This window comes from Aplysia californica, unplaced genomic scaffold (genome assembly GCF_000002075.1).
Source record: "Aplysia californica isolate F4 #8 unplaced genomic scaffold, AplCal3.0 scaffold00521, whole genome shotgun sequence".
NCBI lineage: Eukaryota > Metazoa > Mollusca > Gastropoda > Aplysiida > Aplysiidae > Aplysia > Aplysia californica.
In genome coordinates, this window is record NW_004797791.1 from 477,291 (window position 1) to 500,446 (window position 23,156).

The 23,156-nt window shown below is 43.0% G+C and overlaps 1 protein-coding gene across 1 annotated transcript in view; it reads left to right on the top strand.

The window, feature by feature from the left end:
• LOC101863371 overlaps positions 1-23,156 on the top strand; it is a gene marked incomplete at its 3' end in the record, with an annotated part of 38,723 nt that overhangs the window by 5,867 nt on the left and 9,700 nt on the right. Inside the window, 10 exon segments of the mRNA XM_035971848.1 lie at positions 2,721-2,815; positions 4,315-4,481; positions 5,949-6,378; positions 8,365-10,708; positions 12,718-12,967; positions 14,691-14,755; positions 14,840-15,069; positions 18,144-18,225; positions 19,352-19,419; positions 21,663-21,799. Coding sequence (XP_035827741.1) covers positions 2,780-2,815; positions 4,315-4,481; positions 5,949-6,378; positions 8,365-10,708; positions 12,718-12,967; positions 14,691-14,755; positions 14,840-15,069; positions 18,144-18,225; positions 19,352-19,419; positions 21,663-21,799 — 3,809 coding nt within the window.

Sequence of the window (23,156 nt, forward strand, 5' to 3'; positions counted from 1 at the left end):
TTAGTGACCTCTGGGTGACCGGCCCGCCGTGACCCGGTCACTCCATCGCCGATCCAACTAAAAGAGCGCTGTCTGTACGCCGTGACCAACAAAATATAACACCACAAAGAGGGAAAAATAAACGAAAAATAAAAAAGGAACAACAATACAAATCGTATGTAACTGTAAAGTATTCAACAAATCAACGTGGTGACAACAAGTGGGAAAGAGACGAAGTGAAGCTAAGTGAACTTTCTTTCAAAAGTAAAGAGGTTAGTTTTTTGGGGGGTTTTTTGTTTTTTTTTCTTCTTTGACTTTTAAATCGAGCCACGATTGATTGGTCGCGGCCTCGACAAACGCAGATGCTAGCTCTATGTGCCGTTATCAATAACCCTCCATAGATCTAGATTTAGACAGCACACGAGTGAACGCAACACATTAAGTTTAAGAGCAGCATCCTTCATAGGCAACACGTCATATCTGTAGCGAAAAACCGTTTGGAACTGTAGCATTTCTTTATATAAATACGGACATTTTTTGGACTGATTGAACCATATTGTATACGAACAATCTTTGGTAGGCCTATAATATAATTATAGATCTATATTTTATTTTTATTATCCGAAATATGCGGGAAAGGATGTGATTTCAGAGTGTTCGGAGAAATAGTGCCCAGCTTTATTTTCCCGAACGTTCGGAGAAATAGTGCCGGCCTTTTATGAGAAATGAAACTAACGAAATAGCATCATACATAGAATTTCGAGTAGGGTTAGGGGAGCTCATTGCGACAGCTAATTTCATGGAAAAGACATTCGCTGCGCTTCTAGAGTCAAGTGCCCTTGTTGAGCTGTCCATAGTGTGATGAGTGAATATTGAATAGTAAGAGATTATATTCTCTAAAGGATTGTTTTATAAATAACTCTTGTAGGCTCCTCTTATCACTCTGTCTCGTAACCTTCAAATAAAAAGTGTTTCTGTATATTTATCTTAATGCTTCGAATAACTCTGAATAGTGCAAAAATCCTGAATGTCAAATAGTAAAGTCGAATGGGTGCAGCTCTAGTACCGGGTGCCCATTTGTGGATGGGATTGTGTCGGGTCGGGGGTGATCACCGCACTCGTCGAAGAAAACAAACACGTAAATTGTTTTTGAGTCGGCAAGTCTTGCACGATTGACTTGTTGTGTACCCTGCCCAGTCCGATAACTATTTCTCGTTTAAAGTATTGAGCTGGGGCGACCATCCTCGACCCGTGGCGTCCACAGGTGGCGGATAGTAGAACGGCCTACATTATGTAGGGTAGCTGCCAATAACCAATAAGCAGTCGCGGACCAACTGGCGACAGTCTTGGAGAGCGAGGTGGGACAGGGTGGTGGCAATCCTGTCTCTATAAAATGCTTCATGTGCTCAGTAAAGAGACTGTCAGGCGAGAGGGAGACGCCGAAACCTGCCACCTGCCCCCACTGCCTTGTGGGTTAGTCCTTTTGAACAAAGGCTGGCGGAGTAAACCGTACAAAAATCCAGCCGAAGGCAAGGGGAAACCACTGCTGTGTCCTTTCCCAAGAACATCATGGATCATAACATTTCAATAAACAGCGCAAGACAGAGTGAAGTGGAGGTCCATGATCGCCCACGCCAGTCGGCAAAGCCCCGGATGAACATTGTTGGCTATCGGCATTGCTTTGAACTTGGTCTCTTCTGTTCCAGGCCCTGATTGAAGTTGTTGAACAGACACAGAGAAAGCAGTATATACCAGGGCAGATCAGTTTAAACATTTTTTTTTCTCCCATTGGAATTACCACGATCATTATAAAAGACTTTTTTAGTTGTATTGAATTGGTATCTAAGGCTATTTTCAGTTTTGATTTGTTTGTTGTCATTTTGCTTTTTGTAAATAAAAATCTTTCATGGGTTTGTGTTGGTTTTTTTTCTTTTTCACCTTCTGCTTTCTTGATAATTTGTCAAAATGCTCCAAAGTCTAATGAACATTAAATACCTGCCAACCCCTACGCTTTTAATATGATTTCTTTTAGGTTCAGCATGGAATTCAGTTTGTTTTTGCTTTGGAAAATACGTATGCTCTGATTTCTGTACTGTTCCTTAAGAACTGTTGCTGATTCTGAAGAAAAATTGTATGTGGTGGGTTTGGTGGGGGTTACTTGTCCAGTGCCCGTCATCTTCTCTCGCAGTATGAACAGAGTCGTTTTTTTTGTTTTTTTGTTTTTGAAGATGTACGGCTAAGAAGTGGCGTCTGTGGCCTAATGGTTAGGCTCTCGGACTCGAAACCATAAGGTCATGGGTTCGAATCCTGTCTGGGGCCTGACGTTGTGTCCTTGGGAAAGGCACTTTATACGAATTTTCCTCACTTCACCCGGGTGGGAATGGGTACCCGGGTATAGACAGCAAAAGATCTTGTCAGTTTGTTAGTGTTTGAGCGCTTAATCAGCTGCTTGCACTGTATGCTTCCCGGGAAGCTGAGAATGTTTCGTAGTGTTCTATGGTCTGCTGGGGTAATAATATAGTGTAAAGCACATAGAGCCTACTGTTGAGCGGGGATATGCGCTAAACAAATGCTATATCTATTATTGTTATTAATATTAAGAGCAAAGAATGGTAATTTGAAATGAGCTGCTAGGTTGCCCAAGGGAGTGATTTTGAAGTCAGGAGAGTGTTTGTGGTATACTGGAAATTCCGTAGAGAAATAAACATTTTAATTTTAATTTCTATGTTTCAATTTTCAAGTTTGAGATTTCCTGTTCTGAGGATGTTCCCCGAGTGCGGAGCAGAAAAGTTCCAACAGCATGTCCACTGTCTCCGCTGATCTGATTGAGAACAAGGTACGTCTGTTTACCACTTGAATGGAGGGCTTTAAATTCAATTGAATTATTCTTTGTAATATATTGCTTGTTTTGTGGGTAGCAACAGTAGTGGCAAGGGTGAGGAAAATGCACGTTTCACTTGAGAGGACTCTTTGATTTGTTATAGTCCCCTAGAACCCTGTTATTGAAAAGTGACTAGATCTACTGTTTTGAGCAAAGGAACTGTGTAGGTCTACACTGATGTGCTCTTCTATCTTACCCTGCACTCAGGGTCCGTCGTTGTTCCCAGCAGAATTTTAAATTTTATAAAGGCCATTGGCCTTTATGGCGAGTTGTAGAGTGAATTTGATATTATTAAAAATTTTTATTGTTACTTAAAAGTTGTTTTAGATCACAAATGTATTTACACCGAATTTGAATATTTTAACTTTTTAGCATTTTAAAGTAAATTAGTTAGCCAGTCGTGAAGTGAACTTTCGCAGAGGTGAACAACTTGTGTTTCGCGCGCTCATATGACCTTAGCAGTTGCGAGCGCCGTAAAACCTTATACTATACATACATACAGGGTTTTTTAACTCATCCTGAGCTGCGGAGGCCTACACCTAAATCTTTAATAAGTCTTTTCTCTGAGAATGAAGGATTGTCTTGCCACAAACAACATTGGAGAATGTGATTTCTGTTTTTCTAATCTGTTGCATGTAAAATTTGGGGGAAATCCAATGAGTGGTGACAACTTGAGAAGATGTGCAGTGAAAATGATAGCTCTTTACTACCTAAAGATAACATCTCCTGCTGCACTATGCTCCGATGCACAGAGCCGTGAAGGCAACACTACAGTAAAGCAGTGTGTCTGCTAAATTCTCCCACACCTTCCCTATCCACCCTCTGCTGAAAAAAGTTCTCGAGGGGGGCATTTCCTTTATGATGAGATGCTGGATCTGCGATGGAGCAATAGTTTGAGTCCTGTCCAAAGTCGTTTATGCCGAAGAACTTACAAAGGTCAGACAGTGGGTCGTTGGCGGGTGCTCTGGTGTGGTTTGCTCCTTCTTTCCTATCAAACATCTGTCATCCTTTTCTCCCATTTTTCTTTTTTTATGTTTGTTTCTCTCTTGTAACTCCTCTAATCTTCTGGCGCTCATATGACCTTATGCCGTTAGTTGCGAGCACTGTAAAACCTCTACTAAAACTAAAACTAAAACGAAGGTCAGACAAAGATGTCAAAACTGTGTCAATTTGCAGGGTGACTTTGCAGAGAAGCAGCATTGTGATTGTCAAATTTAAATGTTCTTGCATGCCTCTTTCATAGTTAGTGTTAGTGTAAAGACTTGATGAACGCTACTCATATTTTGTCCTTGGAATTTGGAAGTTTATTTTATGTGAGCATGAGATTTAGAAATAGTTGTATCATAAGTGTAACATACTTGATAATTTTATTATTTTTAGTATAACATTTGTGATCTTTTTTGTGCATGTGTGTGTTATCTTTGTGTGCATGTGTGCCTCGTCCAACGTGGTAGGTTCTGCCTGCGGACAAGACGGGCCTGCCATGGGAAATCTGGCAGATGATCCTGTCCTGGCTGTCTACTGGCGACCTTTGTCGTGTGGCCTGCGTCTGCAAAACGTGGAGCGAGCTTGTGAGCAGCATCGACGCCACACGATGGAAGGAGCTCTATATGGCCTGCAGGTGAGTCAGATACAGTGAGGCCTACAAGTGAGTCAGATACAGTGAGGCCTGCAGGTGAGTCAGGTACAGTGAGGCCTACAGGTGAGTCAGATACAGTGAGGCCTGCAGGTGAGTCAGGTGAGTCAGATACAGTGAGGCCTACAGGTGAGTCAGATACAGTGAGGCCTGCAGGTGAGTCAGATACAGTGAGGCCTGCAGGTGAGTCAGGTACAGTGAGGCCTGCAGGTGAGTCAGGTACAGTGAGGCCTGCAGGTGAGTCAGGTGAGTCAGATACAGTGAGGCCTGCAGGTGAGTCAGATACAGTGAGGCCTACAGGTGAGTCAGATACAGAGAGGCCTGCAGGTGAGTCAGGTACAGTGAGGCCTGCAGGTGAGTCAGATACAGTGAGGCCTGCAGGTGAGTCAGATACAGTGAGGCCTGCTACAGTGGTCTTTTGTGTAAGGCAATCACCCGTACAAACGCCCGTTTCCTATTTCCTCCGTGGCATATTTTTAACATTGTAATGACTGTGTGTAAGATGGCCACCTGTCTAAGACCCCCACTTTTCACCTCAGCAATGGGTGACTGGCTTAGGCAATGTTCACTGCATATCAATTTTTCTTTTTTACTTAATTCGTTTGACATAGTTTCTGTATTGTATTATATGTTTTTATGAAAAGTGAATTGCTATGTGTGTCATCGTGGTGAAATCAGCTGCTCATCTAGACAATGCATCCCACTCTTCTCCATCCCCCCCCCCCCCCCCCCCCGGGCAGTGCGACTGACTGAAGCTGTCTTGAGGCCATTCCCAAAGGGGGGACATTAACATGTTCTTATGATCTGTAGAATTGTAAATGGGCTGATTTATCAACGTCATACTCATACTGTGCCGGAACAACATAGGGAGAACTGCTGCGTTTTCTTTCCTCATCCTTACTATCGTCATTTTTCCCTCTACTTCTTTTGTATGTTTGTCACTCTCTTGTGAACTGCTATTTCCGGGGTGCCTTGATAGTTGAAGCAGACTTTGTGCTGTTGAGGCTAGAGAGGTGAGCAGAGTAAGTCTGATTCCTTGTAAGGACTTCTCTGTTGACATCCACCCCTTGGCGCTCATATGACCTTATGCAGTTGCGAGCACCGTAAAACTTTCATCATCACCGGTGCATTACCGACTACGTGGGCGATCATGGACCTCCATTTCCCTCTGTCCTGCATTGCAGCGATGGTGTCTTTTGTTCTTTCTGTTCCCAGCCATGTTGTTGACTTGTCCAGTATCTTTTCCCTGGCGCTCATATGACTTTATGCAGTTGCGAGTGCTGTAAAACCTCTACTAAAACTAAAACTAAAACTATCTTTTCCCTCTGTCTGCCTCTGCCTCTCTTTCCATCAATCTTGCCTGTTGTTACAATATTCTCCAACGCTTTTTTCCGCATCGTGTGTCCAATGTAAAACCTCTACTAAAACAAAAACTCTCTTCTCCTGTTGCAGGGAGTGGCGTCATCCCTTCTGGCCACTCAACACGCAGGCAGAGCCGCCCTCGTGGCGCCTGGCATACCGCGACCAGCACATCTCCACCAAGTTCTGGTCTCGCCGGCAGAAGATGGAGGCCAAAGGCACTGCCTGTACCGGGTTCTTCAAGAGGAACAACTTCCAGAAGAACATCCACGTGGGGCCGGGCCTGGACCACGAGTCTCTGCGGTCCGCCCTGTCGGTCGCCAACGACTACGACCGCATCGTGGTGCACCCCGGGATCTACGACGAGTTGTTTGAGATCTCGTCCAAGATCCCGTTTGAGCTGGTGGGCCACGGGGAGCTGGGCAGCGTGATCCTGGTGGTGGGCATACAGCAGCTGTCGCGGGCCGCTCGTCTCAGCAACCTGGTGCTCCGCGCTCCCTGGTTCACCAGCTTTATCGTCATGGTGAATAATGAATCCCCGATCCGTTTAAGTAGTTTCCTTGTCTTCCTATGAGTATTTAACCCTATCTGTACGTTGTGTTTTACTATTGTATCCATACGACGTGGGGAACTCTGTGTCACCACTTTTCAAAGAGAAAATTTACTCGTAAATCCGATCCGTACGCTTTGCATAGCAGTCTGTCGAAATGATTTTTTGAGAAATACAGAATGTTTCAAAGAGACCTTTGCGCTAGAAGTATTCTAAAATGTAAAAGAATACAACCCCGGGGGTACAAAATGACCCCAGGGCATACGGATAGGGTTAAAATCTGCTTTTAATATTTGTGTCACAGCATTTTTGGGTGTATAAAGTTTTTGGTACCATCGTAAACTTTGTTTGTTTGTCTTGCTTTTGGGAAAAAGAAATACCCACCTATCTTGGAAAATTTTGTGATTGAAGGAGACAGGGGTTGCCTGGTATTAGAGGTCAAATTTGCAAGTGAATTGCGGCCAAAATGTGATGACTTCCTCTGAAACTGCGAGTTTACATTTATTGTGTCTTTGATCAATGTTTTTAAGTAGAATCCATGTAGAAATATGTTTTTGAAGTGGGTATTGAGACAAAAATAGAAAAATCCGACCATCCCTCAGTGGGCGGAAAAAAAAAATTGGTTTCTCTTATTGCATTCTTTTAAAGCTCTTGATTTCTCTACATTGACACACAGTCGTGTCATGACGTGGTGGAATCAGGCGCTCATCAATATTTGGGCATGGGGAGTTATTGGTATCATCTAAAAGCGTGTTCATTTGCCTTGCTTTATATGAAAAAAATACTCATCTGTCTTGAAGAAAAGTCGAGATATTTGTGAATAAAGGAGGCGAAGGTCTCCTGGTTTCAGAGGTAACATTAACGAGAAAATGGCAACCAAAGTTTGATAACGACCATTGGCCTTTATGGAAGATTGTAGTATAGAACAAAATTGAATTATTAAAATTTTTTATGAAAGTTGTTTTAGTCTGAAATTATATATCTATTTTTAATATTTGAACGTTTAGGATCAAATAACCCGTACACAGCCGTGCCGTAAAAAAAACTAACTTGTGTTTCGCGCGCTGATATGACCTTATGCAGTTGCGAGTGCCGTAAAACCCCGTACTAAAACAAAAAACAAAAACAAAAGTTTGATAACTTCAATAGCTTGAGAGTCCTTGAAAAATGAAAATTTACATATTTTGGGCCTATAAACGAAGTTTTTCAATAAACTTCACGTGGAAATGTGTTTTTACAATGACATAAAAGGTGTTGAACACAAAAACAGAAATTCTATAAAAATTGCCAAACATGGCGGAAAAATGCCTGTTTCTTGAATTTCAATACTTTGACGAGCGCCTGATTTCACCACGCTGCCTCACGTTTATGTTAGCACCGGTCGTAGAACTGGTTCCAGACATCTAGACATAACTGCAATATCTCAGTAGTCGTCTTTACTCCGCGTCTCTCATCTATTTCTGTCTTTCTGACTGGTTTTCTTGCCAAGAAATGCTTTTCATTTTAGAAATGGACAATATGACGTGAATATAATAAAAAGTGTGGGTGGTTGGTGGGTGCTCTTATGTGGTTTCTCTCGGTCAAACATCTATATTGCACTTATCTCTCTCTGTCAAACATCTATATTGCACTTCTCTGTCAAACATCTATATTGCGCTCATCTCTCTGTGTCTTTTCTTGGTAAATTGTTCTCAAGTAAGTGGGTGATTGGTAGGTTCTCTGGTGTGGTTTGCACCTTCTTTCCTATCAAACATCTATCGTCTTTATCTCCCCTCCTTCTTTTTTGTGTTTGTTATTCACTTGTAAAACCTCTAATTTTCGGCACTTATAGGACCTTATTGTGTTGCCGTAAAAATTTTACGAAAAAAATAAAAATATAGTAACACCTCTAATGTTGAGCTCTGGTGTGATCTGATTGTGTTGTTAAAGCTGTAAAACTCTGTTGTGTTTCCCCCACAGATCAGCTCGGGCTACCTGCAGATGGACAACTGCATCCTGGAGGACGGGATGGTGTGTGCACAGAACCCGAGCACGGTACACATCAAGTTCTGCACGTTCCGCCACGCCACCGTCATCCTGCAGCACATGAACGCCAGCGTCATCGAGAACTGCGAGTTCTCCCAGAGCGACAGCGCAAACATCATCGTCGAGGGGCACCCGAAGGATGAGCGCAACTGGACGTACTCCTTCCTCCGCGAGCGCACCAGCGCCATCTACCACCAGAAACGCTCGCTGCACCGCAAAAAGCACGGGCTCAAGGCCACCACGAGCATGACCTCGACCTTACATTCGTCTTTCACGGGGAAGTCCATGGGGACCGCTGTGTCCAACCAGGTTTACGATTCGGTGTCGCGGGACCCGAGTGTTAGCTTCGATGACCCCGGCGCCACTTTTCTCAACCCTCACTTCCTGAACGGACATTATGGCAACTCGGAGAAGGACAGTTCTGTCGGATGTGGGGATCTACAGAGCATGTACGAGGAGCCGGCCGGGGAGGACAGCGTCAGCGTGCAGGGAGGGAAGCCCAAACTGCGGAGAGACAACAGCCTCACTCTCAGCAACGTCTCGGATCTCGGCACCACCGAAGCTGCTCTCGACTCCGCCTCAGGACTCTCGCTTCCCAAGTCAAAAACCAGAGCTCAGCGGCAAAGTTCGAGAGACTCGTTACCACTTCCAGATGAGCCGGAGATTCATTCCAAGCGCGGAGGAGGGCCTCAGGAATGGGAAAAAGACAGCTCTGTTGTTCACGTTCACAAGCACATAAGGAATAATTTCCGCAGAAAGTCGCTGGGCTCTTGTTCTCTACAGCAGCTCGAGGAAGAAAGAAGCGAGGTTTTCATCCCCAACAATATCGCCGTTTCCACTTCAGGCGCAAAAGAGCTTTCCACTTCAGGCACAAAAGAGCATTTCACTTCCGGCGCTAACGAGAATGTATACTGTGATAGGAAAGATGATATGGCCAGGACAGCTGCGGAAGAGAAAGTTGTGCCCAGGATGGAGGCTGGGTCGGATGTGGAGCAAGTGTCTTCCCTCAACAAGACAGGACCTCAGAAAAGCCCAGACAGTCACGGAAAGTTTCAGCGTGATTCCGACGTCTGTCATCCAAACCTCGGATTGAACCCGACTGACTCTGGTGAAAAGATTAACGAAGATTCTCACAGAAGTAAACCGTGTCCTTTGACTTTAACGGAGGGAGAGAAAGGTTCTGAGAGTTGTTACATGCTGCGAGAGTTGACACAAGACTCCTCGAAGGAAGGTGTTTCTCCCGCCCCCACGCCAGCTACGATGAAACACGCAGCGGTCAACCACGACCCCCCACCCCTTCCCACTAGTTCGTCGAGTCGTGGGCCGCGTTCTGCTCAATGTTTCCGAAAGAAAAGAAAATCTGGGTCTCTGAGCAGCGCTACCAGCACCAGTTTGTTTGAGTTTCGAATGTGTGACGCCTCGGACGTGGAAAGTAGGTCAGAGGGCGTGAAGCTTGACGAGCACACTGGCCCAGAGTTGTCAGCAGCGACACGTGGTTCGTCTGTGTCAGCCCCGCTCAAGTTATCCCCAGGGAGCGAAAACGTTTTAGTCGACCTTGAAAATACACAGGATAAGGTCAGCTCGGTGAGTGGCAGTTCCCAGAAAGCTGAGAGAGATGTAGTACAAGAGGTTGGTGGAAGCCACAGCGGGAGAGAACAGAAAGAACAAACTATGGCGAGAACTTTGAACGACTCAAGCCGTGACGTCCCCTCAAAGACAGACAACAACCGCGGCTTCAGCGGTAGCGACGGTTCCAAAGTGTCGGGGGGCGGCCATGACGGACATTCGGCGGGCCCTTCTCGTCTCCGAGTGGCGGCTCCGGCTGTGGTCAGTGGAGGGTTGCCAGCGTTTGAGGAGAGAGAGGAGAGCGGGATGGACAATGCTCGAGGGATGGCTCAGGTGGACATCGGCGCTAAGGAGGAGTCAGGGGCCAGGGGTTGTCACTCTGGTCACCACGGTAACAGCCGACAACAACAACAGCAGCAACAACCGTCGCACAGCCGGGACAGGAACGGTTTGTCGAACCACAGAGACAACCCTCAGCCGAACCACGCGCACCCTCAGCCGAACCACAGGGACAACCCCCTCCCGAACCACGCCCACCCCCAGGCGTACCACGCCCACCCCCAGGTGAACCACGCCCACCCCCAGGCGAACCACGGGGCGCAGCCACTTCCCCTGCGGCGGTCGCAGAGTGAGGAGGTGCTGTCAGAGTCGGATGATGACCTGTCTATTCTGGATGAGCTGGAGGGTTCTGTCGCTTCAGACGCTGTACACAGTAAGTTGTTGTAGGTGTTGTTGTAGTTGCTGTTGCTGTTTGGTGGTGGTGGTAGTGTTGTTGTTGTTGTTGTTGGGGGTGGTGGTGGTGGTGTTGTTGTTGTTGGTGGTGGTGGTGGTGGTGATGGTAGTCTTATTGTTGTTGTTGGTGCTGTCAGAGTCGGACGATGACCTGTGTATTCTGGATGAGCCGGACGGTTCTGTCGCATCAGACAGCGTACACAGTAAGTCCACGTGTTCTCTGGTTTATGGAAAGCTAGTTGGTACGTTTATGTTATGTCCACTTGAAGCAATACATCATCATCATCATCATCATCATCATCATCATCATCATCATTGTATTAAGAAGGTATTAAAACAGTTAAGACCTTGTTGTATTTCCAGAAAATATGTATTATACACAGTTTGTTCAACGTTTCGCCCGGTAAAGGGCTTCTTCAGGAACATGTACATCATCATCATCATCATCATCATCCAGTGCCAGATCTGCGACAGATATTGGAGATCATGGTTCTCCATTCATTCCTTTGCTCAGATGTTCTTAAAAAAGCTACGTTTCCCTGATCTTTACCCCATTACCCATTGGTTTAGGTTCCCTAAGTAGGTTGTTCTGGGCCTACCTCTGCCTCGCTTGCCTTCAGTTTTGCCACTGAGAGCTAGATGTTCAAGACCTTTATGTCTATCCAGGTGTCCCAAAAACAGCATTTGTCGTTTCTTGATTGTTTTTAACATTGAGCGTCCCACGTGGGCTTCATCAAGCACTATACACTACCTCGTTTGATTTCTTTTCCTTCCACAATACTTTCAGAAGTCTCCTAAGAAACCAAATTTCTGTTGCTTCTATTTTATTTTCAGTCTGTTGTGATTGTCCTGCACTCACAGCCATATAGAAGGGTTGACCATACATAGCATTTCAAAGTAGTAAAAACTAAAGTTGTTCCAGCCACCGATCCGCACATTGGGGATTGCCTTGTTAGTGAGATAAATTCCTGGGCCTTCGGCATATTGTGGTAGGGTGGCCAGTTCCTTTCCTCGCCGCCTTTACTTCCCCAACTCGAAGTCAGGTATCCATTACTGCTGGGTGGGCAGGAGGGGGCGAAAAAAATCCGTGTCCGAACCGAGGATCGAACCCAGACTTTCCGCTTCAGAGACGAGCGCACTAACCGCTCCGCCACGGCACCCTCAAAGCAGTACATAGTGATAATGATAATAGTTCCATTTACTTAGTGCAGCAACTGAAACTACCATGACAGCAACAGCAAGAGTGGTATCAACAACAGCAGTATCAACCACAATTACAATAAGAATTACATAAAAAACGACAGCAACATCTTCACCGCTGCTGCTCCTGATATAAACAACAAATGTAGCACGGTCAACAGTAAGAACAACAGCAACAACAACATGTACAGCAACAACAATAAGTATAAGAGCAGTAACAGCTTCTACAACATCTAAATAACAATAACAGCATTATCTAAATAACAATAACAGCAATAACAGCTACATCAACAACAACTACACCAACAACTACACCAACAACAACAACAACAACACCACCACCAACAACAACAACAACCTCAACGACTCCACTTTTGAACCCCCCACAACAACAACACCAACAACAACAACAACAACAACAACAACAACAATAACAACAACAACACTACCACCACCACCAACAACAACAATAACAAAACACCACCACCACCAACAATAACACCTACAACTCTCTCTCTCTTCTCTCTCTTGCCCTTTTTAACTCCCAGTGGAGCACAGGCCATCAACAACATTACTCCAGCGAAGCTTGTCCCGTGCATCCTTTTCTAGCTGTTTCCTTGATGTCCCCGCCTTTTCCATTTCCGTTTGTACCGCTCGCCTCCATGTCATCTTTGGTCTTCCTTTTTTGCGTTTTCCTTGTGGATTCCTCGTCAAAGCCTAACAACCACAACTACAACAACTCCCCCCCTCTCCCCCCCCTCTCCCCCCCCTCTCCCCCCCACCACCCAGGTGATGCAGCAGACGGTCTAAGCAGTACGTCCGACAGCAGCGACATGGACAGTACGCGGGACAGCGGGTCAGACGAGGAGTTCTCCTCCAGTGAGGAGTCGGTCATCATGCTCCCACACCTGCGCGAGTTCCGCATGGACCTTCCGGAACAATCGGCCTCTCCCCGCGGAGTGGAAGCGGAGATCACGTCCATCAACAGCGACTGTACGCGCCCCGTCCCTGTCAACGTCTCTGAGGACAACTTGATGAGGTTTGTTTCCGTTTTGGGTTTGTTTTTGTAATCCTGGGCCCTTCTTGAATTTGAGGAACTTCCATGAAAACTCTTTGAATTTACATTCAACAAAAAAATCTCCTTGAATTTGAGGAACCTCTGTGAAAACTCTTTGAATTTACATTCAACAAAAAAATCTCCTTGAATTTGAGGAACCTCTGTGAAAACTTTTGAATTTGGCCGGATCGGACCTGAACAAAATTTTTGTCGGTTTGCTCTTGGCGTACCGTCGAAAACTGCATGAATTTCTTGATCAAATCTCCTTGAATTTTAAAAAGTTCTCCTTGACACCTCCTTGAATTTGGTGGGGTGTTCATTGCAGGAACCCTGGGTAATGATTTCTTGTTTTAGTGTAGGTGTTTTACGCCTCTATCATCACAATTTGGATCATTTAGGAGGCGGGCTTCTGACCCTGCCTGCCCGGGCCAGCTCCGACTGAGAAAGATATAGATCTACACAACATCGCAGCCGAAAGACCGCCATATTTGATACAAATTTAGTGAGTGGTTGGCGGGTGCTCTGGTGTGGTTGGTTTCTTCTTTCCTATCAAACATCTATCGTCCTTATCTCCCCTCCTTCTCTTTTTATGTTTGTTACTCTCTTGCAGCACCTTTAATTTTCTAGCGCTCATATGACCTTATGCAGTTGCGAGCGCCGTAAAACCTCTACTGAAACCATAAAATTTTCTCAGCACACGGGAAGCAAACTCCAAAGCTTGAGTGTCCTTGGAAACTGTAGATGTACATTATTTGTACCTTTCATCAATAGTATTTTAAAAAGTAAAATCCATCCAGAAATTGTTTTTAAAATAAATGAACATGAAAGGTGCTGAGTTAAAAAAAAAAATGAAGAAAGAAAATGTAAAAATGTCCCAAGACCCCCCCAAAATGTCGCCTACTTTGATTTTTTCATTTTGACAATTGTCTGATTTTGGCACAGTACCTCAAATATTCTTCCTATGAACATAAGAATGATAATACCAATAATATTAATGACAACAACAACAGCAAAAGCTACAACAATAATGATGATAAGGAGAATGGTACCAAATGTAGGGCACACCTCCAAGTGTCACTTCCCATTTCTTCACAACCAAACTAAAGGGAATTTGCAACAATTCACACATATATTGTGAAAAACGCTGTTTCCTCTCACTCTTTTGTCTGCTTCTTCCGACCTCCCTCCCCCCTCCCTGGAATTCTCTCTCTCTCTCTCTCTCTCTCTCTCTCTCTCTCTCTCTCTCTCTCTCTCTCTCTCTCTCTCTCTCTCTCTCTCTCTCTCTCTCTCTCTCTCTCTCTCTCTCTCTCTCTCTCTCTCTCTCTCTCTCTCTCTCACACACACACACACACACACACACACACATGTGGTATAACATACCTCTCTCTCCGCCCACAGCTTGTACGTCGGACAGATCCAGGGCTGTCTGATCCACCAGTGCTGCATGAACCACGCACACACACACACACACACACACACACACACACACACACACACACACACACACACACACACACACACACACACACACACACACACACACACACACACTCACACACACACACACACACACACACACACTCACACACACACACACACACACACACACACACACACACTCACACACTCACACACACACACACACACACACACACACACACACACACACACATGTGGTATAACATATCTCTCTCTCCGCCCTCAGCTCGTACGTGGGACAGATCCAGGGCTGTCTGATTCACCAGTGCCGCATGAACCACATATCAATGTGTGTGTATATATATATATATATATATATATATATATGTCCACAGCTCGTACGTGGGACAGATCCAGGGCTGTCTGATCCACCAGTGCCGCATGAACCCCTTATCAATGTGTGTGTATATATATATATATATATATATATATATATATATGTCCACAGCTCGTACGTGGGACAGATCCAGGGCTGTCTGATCCACCAGTGCCGCATGAACCACTCCAAGGGCGGCCTCATGGTCAGTCTCCAGGCACACGCCATCGTGTCGGAGTGTGACGTCAGCAACGTGGGCTACGGGATACGCTGTATACAGAACGCTAGGGTGGGTATTTATGGTGACATATGCTGTATACAGAATGCAAGGGTGGGTATTTATGGTGACATATGCTGTATACAGGACGCACTGGTGGGTATTTATGGTGACATATGCTGTATACAGAACGCACGGGTGTACAGAACACACGGGTGGGTATTTATGGTGACATATGCTGTATACAGGACACAGGTGAGTATTTATAGTGACATATGTTGTATACAGAGCACAGGTGAATATTTATGGTGACATATGCTGTATACAGGACACAGGTGAGTATTTATGGTGACATATGCTGTATACAGAACGCAAGGATGAGTATTTATGGTGACATATGCTGTATACAGAACGCAAGGATGAGTATTTATGGTGACGTATGCTGTATACAGAACGCAAGGATGAGTATTTATGGTGACATATGCTGTATACAGAATGCAAGGATGAGTATTTAAGGTGACATATGCTGTATACAGAACGCAAGGATGAGTATTTATGGTGACATACGCTGTATACAGAAGGCACGGGTGAGTATTTATGGTGACTTTTGCTCTCACTACGGCTTACGCTGTTGACAGAACGCACGGGTGAGTAGGTTATCTATGGTGACCTTGGTAGTGACTGTCACATTGATGATGTTATACTTCAACTACGACATACGCTGTATACAGAACGCAAGGGTGAGTGTCTACGGTGACCTTGGTTAAGTCATTACCCTATCGATGGTGTTATACTTTGACTATGATGTATGTTGTATACAGAGCGCAGGGGTAAGCATCTAGGGTGACCTTGGTAAGGTCATTACAACTGTAGTGACTGTGACATCGATGCTGTTCACGGCGTCACTTTTCGCCCGATTCTGTTACTTTTAGTTCGCGTGACTCAGCAGCCCGCCGGAGCTCCCCGGCTCGTGGTCACGGGGTTAATGAGCCCTGAAGCGACTTTGTCAGTGTCGGTTAGGAAGTTCGCATTTTGGACTATGTTTAAAACGATATAACTTCTTCCCCATCCCACACAGCAAACCATTACGCAGATGTACTAAAAGCTCAATGTCTTGAGAGTTATTCTGCGTTAGAATGGTTAATTTCTGTGCCTTAGTTTTTGTTCTTGACAAGTGTTTGTAGAGTACCCAATTTGTCCTATTTTAGTTACAAACTTATGAATAAATGATTGTTAATTTAAAAAAGGCATGACAGATCTCTCCAAAATCTGTGTTAAACTGACTACGATTATCATGTCTTTTACCGTGAGAAATCTTAAATCTGCGGTAGTAGTAATAGTCAAGTTATAAGAGAAGAAAGATGCACATCTGTATTTTTAACTAAAGACACTCAGCGTTAGGTCTTGTTCTACTATTAAACAAGAGAAAGTTACTCTGTGTTTGTTCATGAATCATGCTGTGTCTGTGGCAGCCTGCGTACAACTAAGAAAGATATGAGATTTAAAAAAAACACAAAAGTGTGTTAGTACATGGGCAGAGATGAACTTCTTGTATAGAATAAAAATAATGACAGCTAAAACATTCATTCTTAGTTTTTGTGTCGGAAATATGCGCTGACGCAATTATGAATGTAAAGAAATCAGTCACATTGTCAGTTATTGCAAATGGTCATAGAAACGAAAAAAAAGCTGGAAAAGTCTGGTGCTGATTCAGTGTCCCTGGAAAGCAAGAAATTATTCTTATAACCCAATTACGAGAAGTCATCCTTATTATTCAGTCAACTTACAAAACCTAGACTTAACGTTTTAAGAAAAGTAAGGAATTTCTGGAGTGTAACGGATACTGTTCGTGTATTACATTGAAGGTGTATTCTGGCACTAAAATCGATTTGTACTTTTCATAGAGAAACTTCAAGGTAACTTTTATAAACTTTCGAGAAAATATGCGAATATTCACGATTATATTAGACACATAAAGTTGTATTTGGAGGAATCACTTCATAGAAAATTGTATGCCCGATGGATAAAGTTGCAAAATTACAGCTTTCTATTATATGCGCAGATACCATCTTTTCTGAGTATCTGCACCAATGCTATGTCGTTCGTGTTCCAAAAGTTCGACAGACTTTATCGAGGCCTTTTTTTATATTGATTTTTTTTCATTCGCGCTAGTCAAAAAAAATTTACAATTTAGCATTGCCGACTTCAGTGCGTCTAACGAAATAACCAGACAAGTTACAACGTCCGTTCTTTTTTGAGTCTCAAGAGCATAAATACAAGGATACACCTTCAATTGTACGTTGAAAAGTACTGAAAATTAAGTCGGTCCAGACGGAGCAGCGACAGGGAGCTGACCCCCGTGACCCCAACGTGATAAGGCTCTCGGCGGGGAACCCCCCGCGGCAACTAAATTTCCACTGCCGGTGCGCCGTGTGTTATGCACGGTATGCTCTCCAAGGAGCCAAAAATGTTTCTGAGTGTTCTAGGGTCTGCTTGGGTCATAAAATATGCAGCACTGCGCTCGTCATAATAATGAAATCAAAGAAAATGACATTTTGCTTTCTGATTAGGCAATATTTTACAATTTTTTAAGGGTTGGGGGGCTCTTTTATGTCCATTTAAAGACACATTTCTGTGTGGGTTTTACTGAAAAACATTTGTCAAAGGCACAGAAATGTAGATTTGCAGTTTCCAAGTACACTTGAGCTTTGGAAGTCATTTTCTGACAAATTTGACCTCTGATAGCACACTGCCCCCATCTTGTCAGTTCGTCAGTGTTTGAGCGCTGAGTCATCTGCTTGCACTGTATGCTTCCTGGGAAGCCGAGAATGTGTCCTGATAATGTTTCTGGGTACTTAAGGGTTTGCAGGGCACGACTGTTCCACTCAGGTTTGCAGGGTAATGACAGTTCCATGTAAAGTGCGTAGAGCTTGCACTTTGACTGCAATTATCATTGTTGTAATTATTATTATTATTGTTGTTGTTTTTTGTACTGTTATTATTATTAATATTATTATTATTGTTATTGTTGTTGTTTTTTTTATTATTTTTCTTCTTATTGTTGTTGTGTTTAATATTATTATTAATATTATTATTTTTCTCCTCTCTCACCTCCCCACTTTGCCCCCCCCCCCCCCCCCATCCAGGTTGTGATTTTGAAGAACAAGATCCACCACTGCCGAACGTCAGGAATCTTTATGAGACTGGCAGCCTCAGGCCTTATTGCAGGTACGTCACGCGGATGTCGGGATAGACGATACTGATCACCATAATGATGATCTATTATTAGTATTATTTGGCCTATTTATATTTAATAGTGGGTAGTTGGCGGGTGCTCTGGTGTGGTTTGCTCCTTCTTTCCTATCGTACATCTATCTTTCTTATCTCTCCTCCTTCTTTTTTATGTATTTTACTCTCTTGTAACACCTCTAATCTTCGGCACTTTATATTATGACCTATTGTTTTGCAAGTGTCGTAAAACTCTTACTAAAGCTTAACTATATTTAATATTATAAATTTCATTCCCTGTTGAACGAAGTGATTTTTCAATTGGAATCACCTCATCAAGCTTTTTAAGTAGAAAAAATTTATTTGAAAGTAAATTTGAGGAATCAAAAGTACAAATCTGTCTGCAGTATCATCATGTGCTCTATTACAGCATCTATTATAGTGCTGTCAAAAATTCGTGGTGCGACTTATTTTCAAATATCTCCTCAACTATCGAACATTGGTTCTACGATTTTTGCACAGTGACCTGTATCAATTTGTCCTAACAGATCAACATTTTTTAAACACCTGCAAGCTGTATTCTAGACAATACCTTAAAAACGCTAATAAAAAATCCAAGTGGGTGGTTTCTACAGATGTTTAAATGTTTACAGCTGGGGCAATATAGCTTTTAATAGCAAGTCCGTCAGGTTTTTCTAATCGTGACATTATGCTTATTGAACGCATGTTTTGAGAGCCTTTAGTGTAAAAATGTGTTCACTATAACAATCATTTCTTTTAACAAGTTTTGCAAGTAAAATTTGTCTTTGATGAGCTGTGATGTAGGCCATATGCGTAATCAAAATGTGTGTGGGAAGCAGGAAGTGCTGTGAACAATACCATTTTACGCGAGACAGAAATTTCAAATATTTTATATAAATTTATGAAGAAAAGTTTTTTAATCGAGCCCCAATTGTTCTAGAAAAGTATGATTTAGTTAAGACAAATTGATACAAACTGCTGTGCAAAGTATGGATGACATTGATTCACCCGTTAAAGAGATATTTGAGGATAAGTTGCACCACAAATTTTTGACCGCACTATAGTAGCATTTCTGACTCATTTTTGGGGGACTCTGTCTCGTCAGGAAATGACATTCACTCAAACAATGAGGCCGGGATTGATATTCGGAAGAACGCTGACCCCTTAGTACAGGTAGGTCCAGCTATTCCCTTGTTTTGTTTATTTTTGTGTACGACAGTTGTTTGATTGTTTCATTTACAATATTTGTTTGATTGTTTCATTTACAATATTTGTTTGATTGTTTCATTTACAATATTTGTTTGATTGTTTCATTTACAATATTTGTTTGATTGTTTCATTTACAATATTTGTTTGATTGTTTCATTTACAATATTTGTTTGATTGTTTCATTTACAATATTTGTTTGATTGTTTCATTTACAATATTTGTTTGATTGTTTCATTTACAATATTTGTTTGATTGTTTCATTTACAATATTTGTTTGATTGTTTCATTTACAATATTTGTTTGATTGTTTCATTTACAATATTTGTTTGATTGTGAATAGTTTTGAAGCGCCTATTTGTTCATTTTCCTGGGATTAGACGACATGCCCTTGTTCTACACTACACATCATGTGTGTGGCGTCATGGGGAAGTCAGGAGGCACTTATCATTGTTCATTGTTTCAGGAAGCAACATCTCCGCACTCTGGACATGTCCATTGATGCTCCGTTGCTCTCTCCAAAATGTTGCAGAGGGTCTTTCCACTGATTGTGCCAGTACATATCTAGTTGAACGTTCTTCTGTTGTTTCCTGCAAGGATGCCAGATTTTCCTCTTCCTTTTTGTGTTCCCAAAAGCATCATCCTCTCCGCGGCAGTACTGGCCTCTGCCTCCCTATCTTCCTCCTCAATCAGCTGGCGAGAGAGACATTTCAGGATCTCGACCTTGTCTGGTTGGACCGTGCTGTCAACTGAGGTGGCCTCACCAGCCAGTCTGTCGGCTTTTTCATTTTCCCTAACACCTGCATGGCCAGGGCACTTATCACAATCATGAAACCAAAGAAACCAACATTTTTTTGCCAGTAAAGCTCTTTTATCTGATTTTGTTTTGTGGGCTCAACATCCTTTATGTCTATTTATAAACACGTTTCTAACACCCTTTATGTCTATTTATAAACACGTTTCTAACACTCTTCATGTCTATTTATAAACACGTTTCTAACACTCTTTATGTCTATTTATAAACACGTTTCTAACACTCTTTATGTCTATTTATAAACACGTTTCTAACACTCTTTATGTCTATTTATAAACATGTTTCTAACATCCTTTATGTCTATTTATAAACACGTTTCTAACACCCTTTATGTTTATTTATAAACATGTTTCTAACACCCTTTATGTCTATTTATAAACACGTTTCTAACACCCTTTATGTCTATTTATAAACACGTTTCTAACACTCTTTATGTCTATTTATAAACACGTTTCTAACACCCTTTATGTCTATTTATAAACACGTTTCTAACACTCTTTATGTCTATTTATAAACACGTTTCTAACACTCTTTATGTCTATTTATAAACACGTTTCTAACACCCTTTATGTCTATTTATAAACACATTTCTGTGTGGGATTTACCGAAGCACGTTGATCAAAGGCACTGAAAAAAATAGCAACTTGCTGTTTCCACGAACGCTCAAGCTTTGAAAGTCACCAAACTTTGGCGGGTCATTTTGTTACTACTTTTCCCTCTGTCCCCAGGCGACCCACCTGGTACCTCCTTCCATCACAGATGTCACAACTTCTGTCCAAGATTGATAAGTTTTGGGGGGTTTTTGACATCAAAAGCAAGACAAATGAAGAAGTTTGAAGATAATAAATACCCCCCCGGGGCGGTGCCACTGACTGAAGTGTCTTTAGGCCATTCCCAAAGGGGGTACATTTCTCGTTCTAATGCACTGTAAAATTGTACATGGGCTGATTCATGTCACGCTCATAACTGTGCCTTATCTACAACAGGGAACTGCTGCTTTGTCTTTCCTAATTCTTACTATCGTCATTTTCCTCTACTTCTTTTGTATGTTTGTCACTCTCTTGTGACCTGCTATTTCCGGTTGTTTGTACAGGTGATTGTCTTTTACAGGTGGTCGTTTGTACAGGTGATTGTCTTATACAGGTGGTCCTTTGTACAGGTGATTGTCTTAGACAGGTGGTCGTTTGTACAGGTGATTGTCTTGTACAGGTGGTCCTTTGTACAGGTGATTGTCTTAGACAGGTGGCTGTTAGAGCAGTTTTGTCTATACGTATATTTTCTTTGTCCTCTAGTTCAACCAGATCCACCACGTCATAACACATATATATTTTCTTGGGCCTCTAGTTCAACCAGATCCACCACGTCATAACACATATATATTTTCTTGGTCCTCTAGTTCAACCAGATCCACCACGGCAAGCGGTCGGGCGTGGTGATCCTGGGGAGTGGGCGTGGCCACATCAAGAAGAACGACATCTACGCCAACGCTGAGGCGGGCGTGTACGTGCTGTACGGGGGAAACCCCACCATCAGGTCAGTCGGCTCTCACAACTTGTAGCTCCGTCAGTCGGCTCTCACAACTTGTAGCTCCGTCAGTCGGCTCTCACAACTTGTAGCTCCGTCAGTCGGCTCTCACAACTTGTAGCTCCGTCAGTCGGCTCTCACAACTTGTAGCTCCGTCAGTCGGCTCTCACAACTTGTAGCTCCGTCAGTCGGCTCTCACAACTTGTAGCTCCGTCAGTCGGCTCTCACAACTTGTAGCTCCGTCAGTCGGCTCTCACAACTTGTAGCTCCGTCAGTCGGCTCTCACAACTTGTAGCTCCGTCAGTCGGCTCTCGTGGCTCCTTGCTCCATCTGTTATGTTGGCATGTTTTCATTTTCTTAGTCTCTCAACTTGCATCTTCATCTGTCTGTTGGCATGTTTTCATTTTCTTAGTCCCACAACTTGTATCTTCGTCTGTCTGTTGGCATGTTTTCATTTTCTTAGTCCCTCAGCTTGTATCTTCGTCTGTCTGTTGGCATGTTTTCATTTTCTTAGTCTCTCACGCACGCTCAAATGACCTTATGCAGTTGCGAGTGCCGTAAAACACTTACCAAAAAAATATTTTTTTAATTAGTCTCTCATCTCTGTCTGTCTGCTGGGATGTTGTCATCCTCTCTACTTGTATCTCTGTCTGTCTGCTGGGATGTTGTAATTCTCACCACCCAGGTTGGCTCTAACAGGCAGGATTGGAATCATGCCCCCTAAATGATCGAAGTTGTGTCGATGGGGGCGTAAAGATTGTTACCTCACCCCCCCCCCCAAAAAAAGTCTTCCTCCCAATGAGATGTCAGCAATTTCTCCTTTCTATGTCCAGCTGTTTTGTAATGAATAATTAGAATCTCAGTAATGAGCTTTTTTGTGAGTGTCATTAGATCACATCTGCTCGCCACAGAAAGGTAATGAGTGGTTGGCAGGTGTGTTGGTGTGGTTTGCTCTTTCTCTCCTATCTAACATTTGTCGTCCTGATCTCTCCTCTTTCTTGTCTGTGTATGTATCTCTTTTGTAACACCTCTAATCTTCGGCACTTAAGTGACCTATTTGTGTTGCTATTGCAATAAAACTTTTACTAAAACTTTTTTAAATAAAGTCATGAAAATTAAACTGTAGCACAGAAAAGACTTGTAGTTAGAAACTTTATGCATTTAAAGTGATCATATTGTTAGCAAGCTGTTCAGATCTTGTAAGTCCAGAAAGCTAATTTTTGAAGAGAGAGAAAAAAAACTTTCCCTCTTTTAATAATTGTACCTGTTGTAAAGTAATCATGATGTAGCATTATAAGTACCCACTTTCAGTATTCCATAACGAGTACTGTAATGGTTAGTATATCAGTATCGTTGAGAGCAAGAA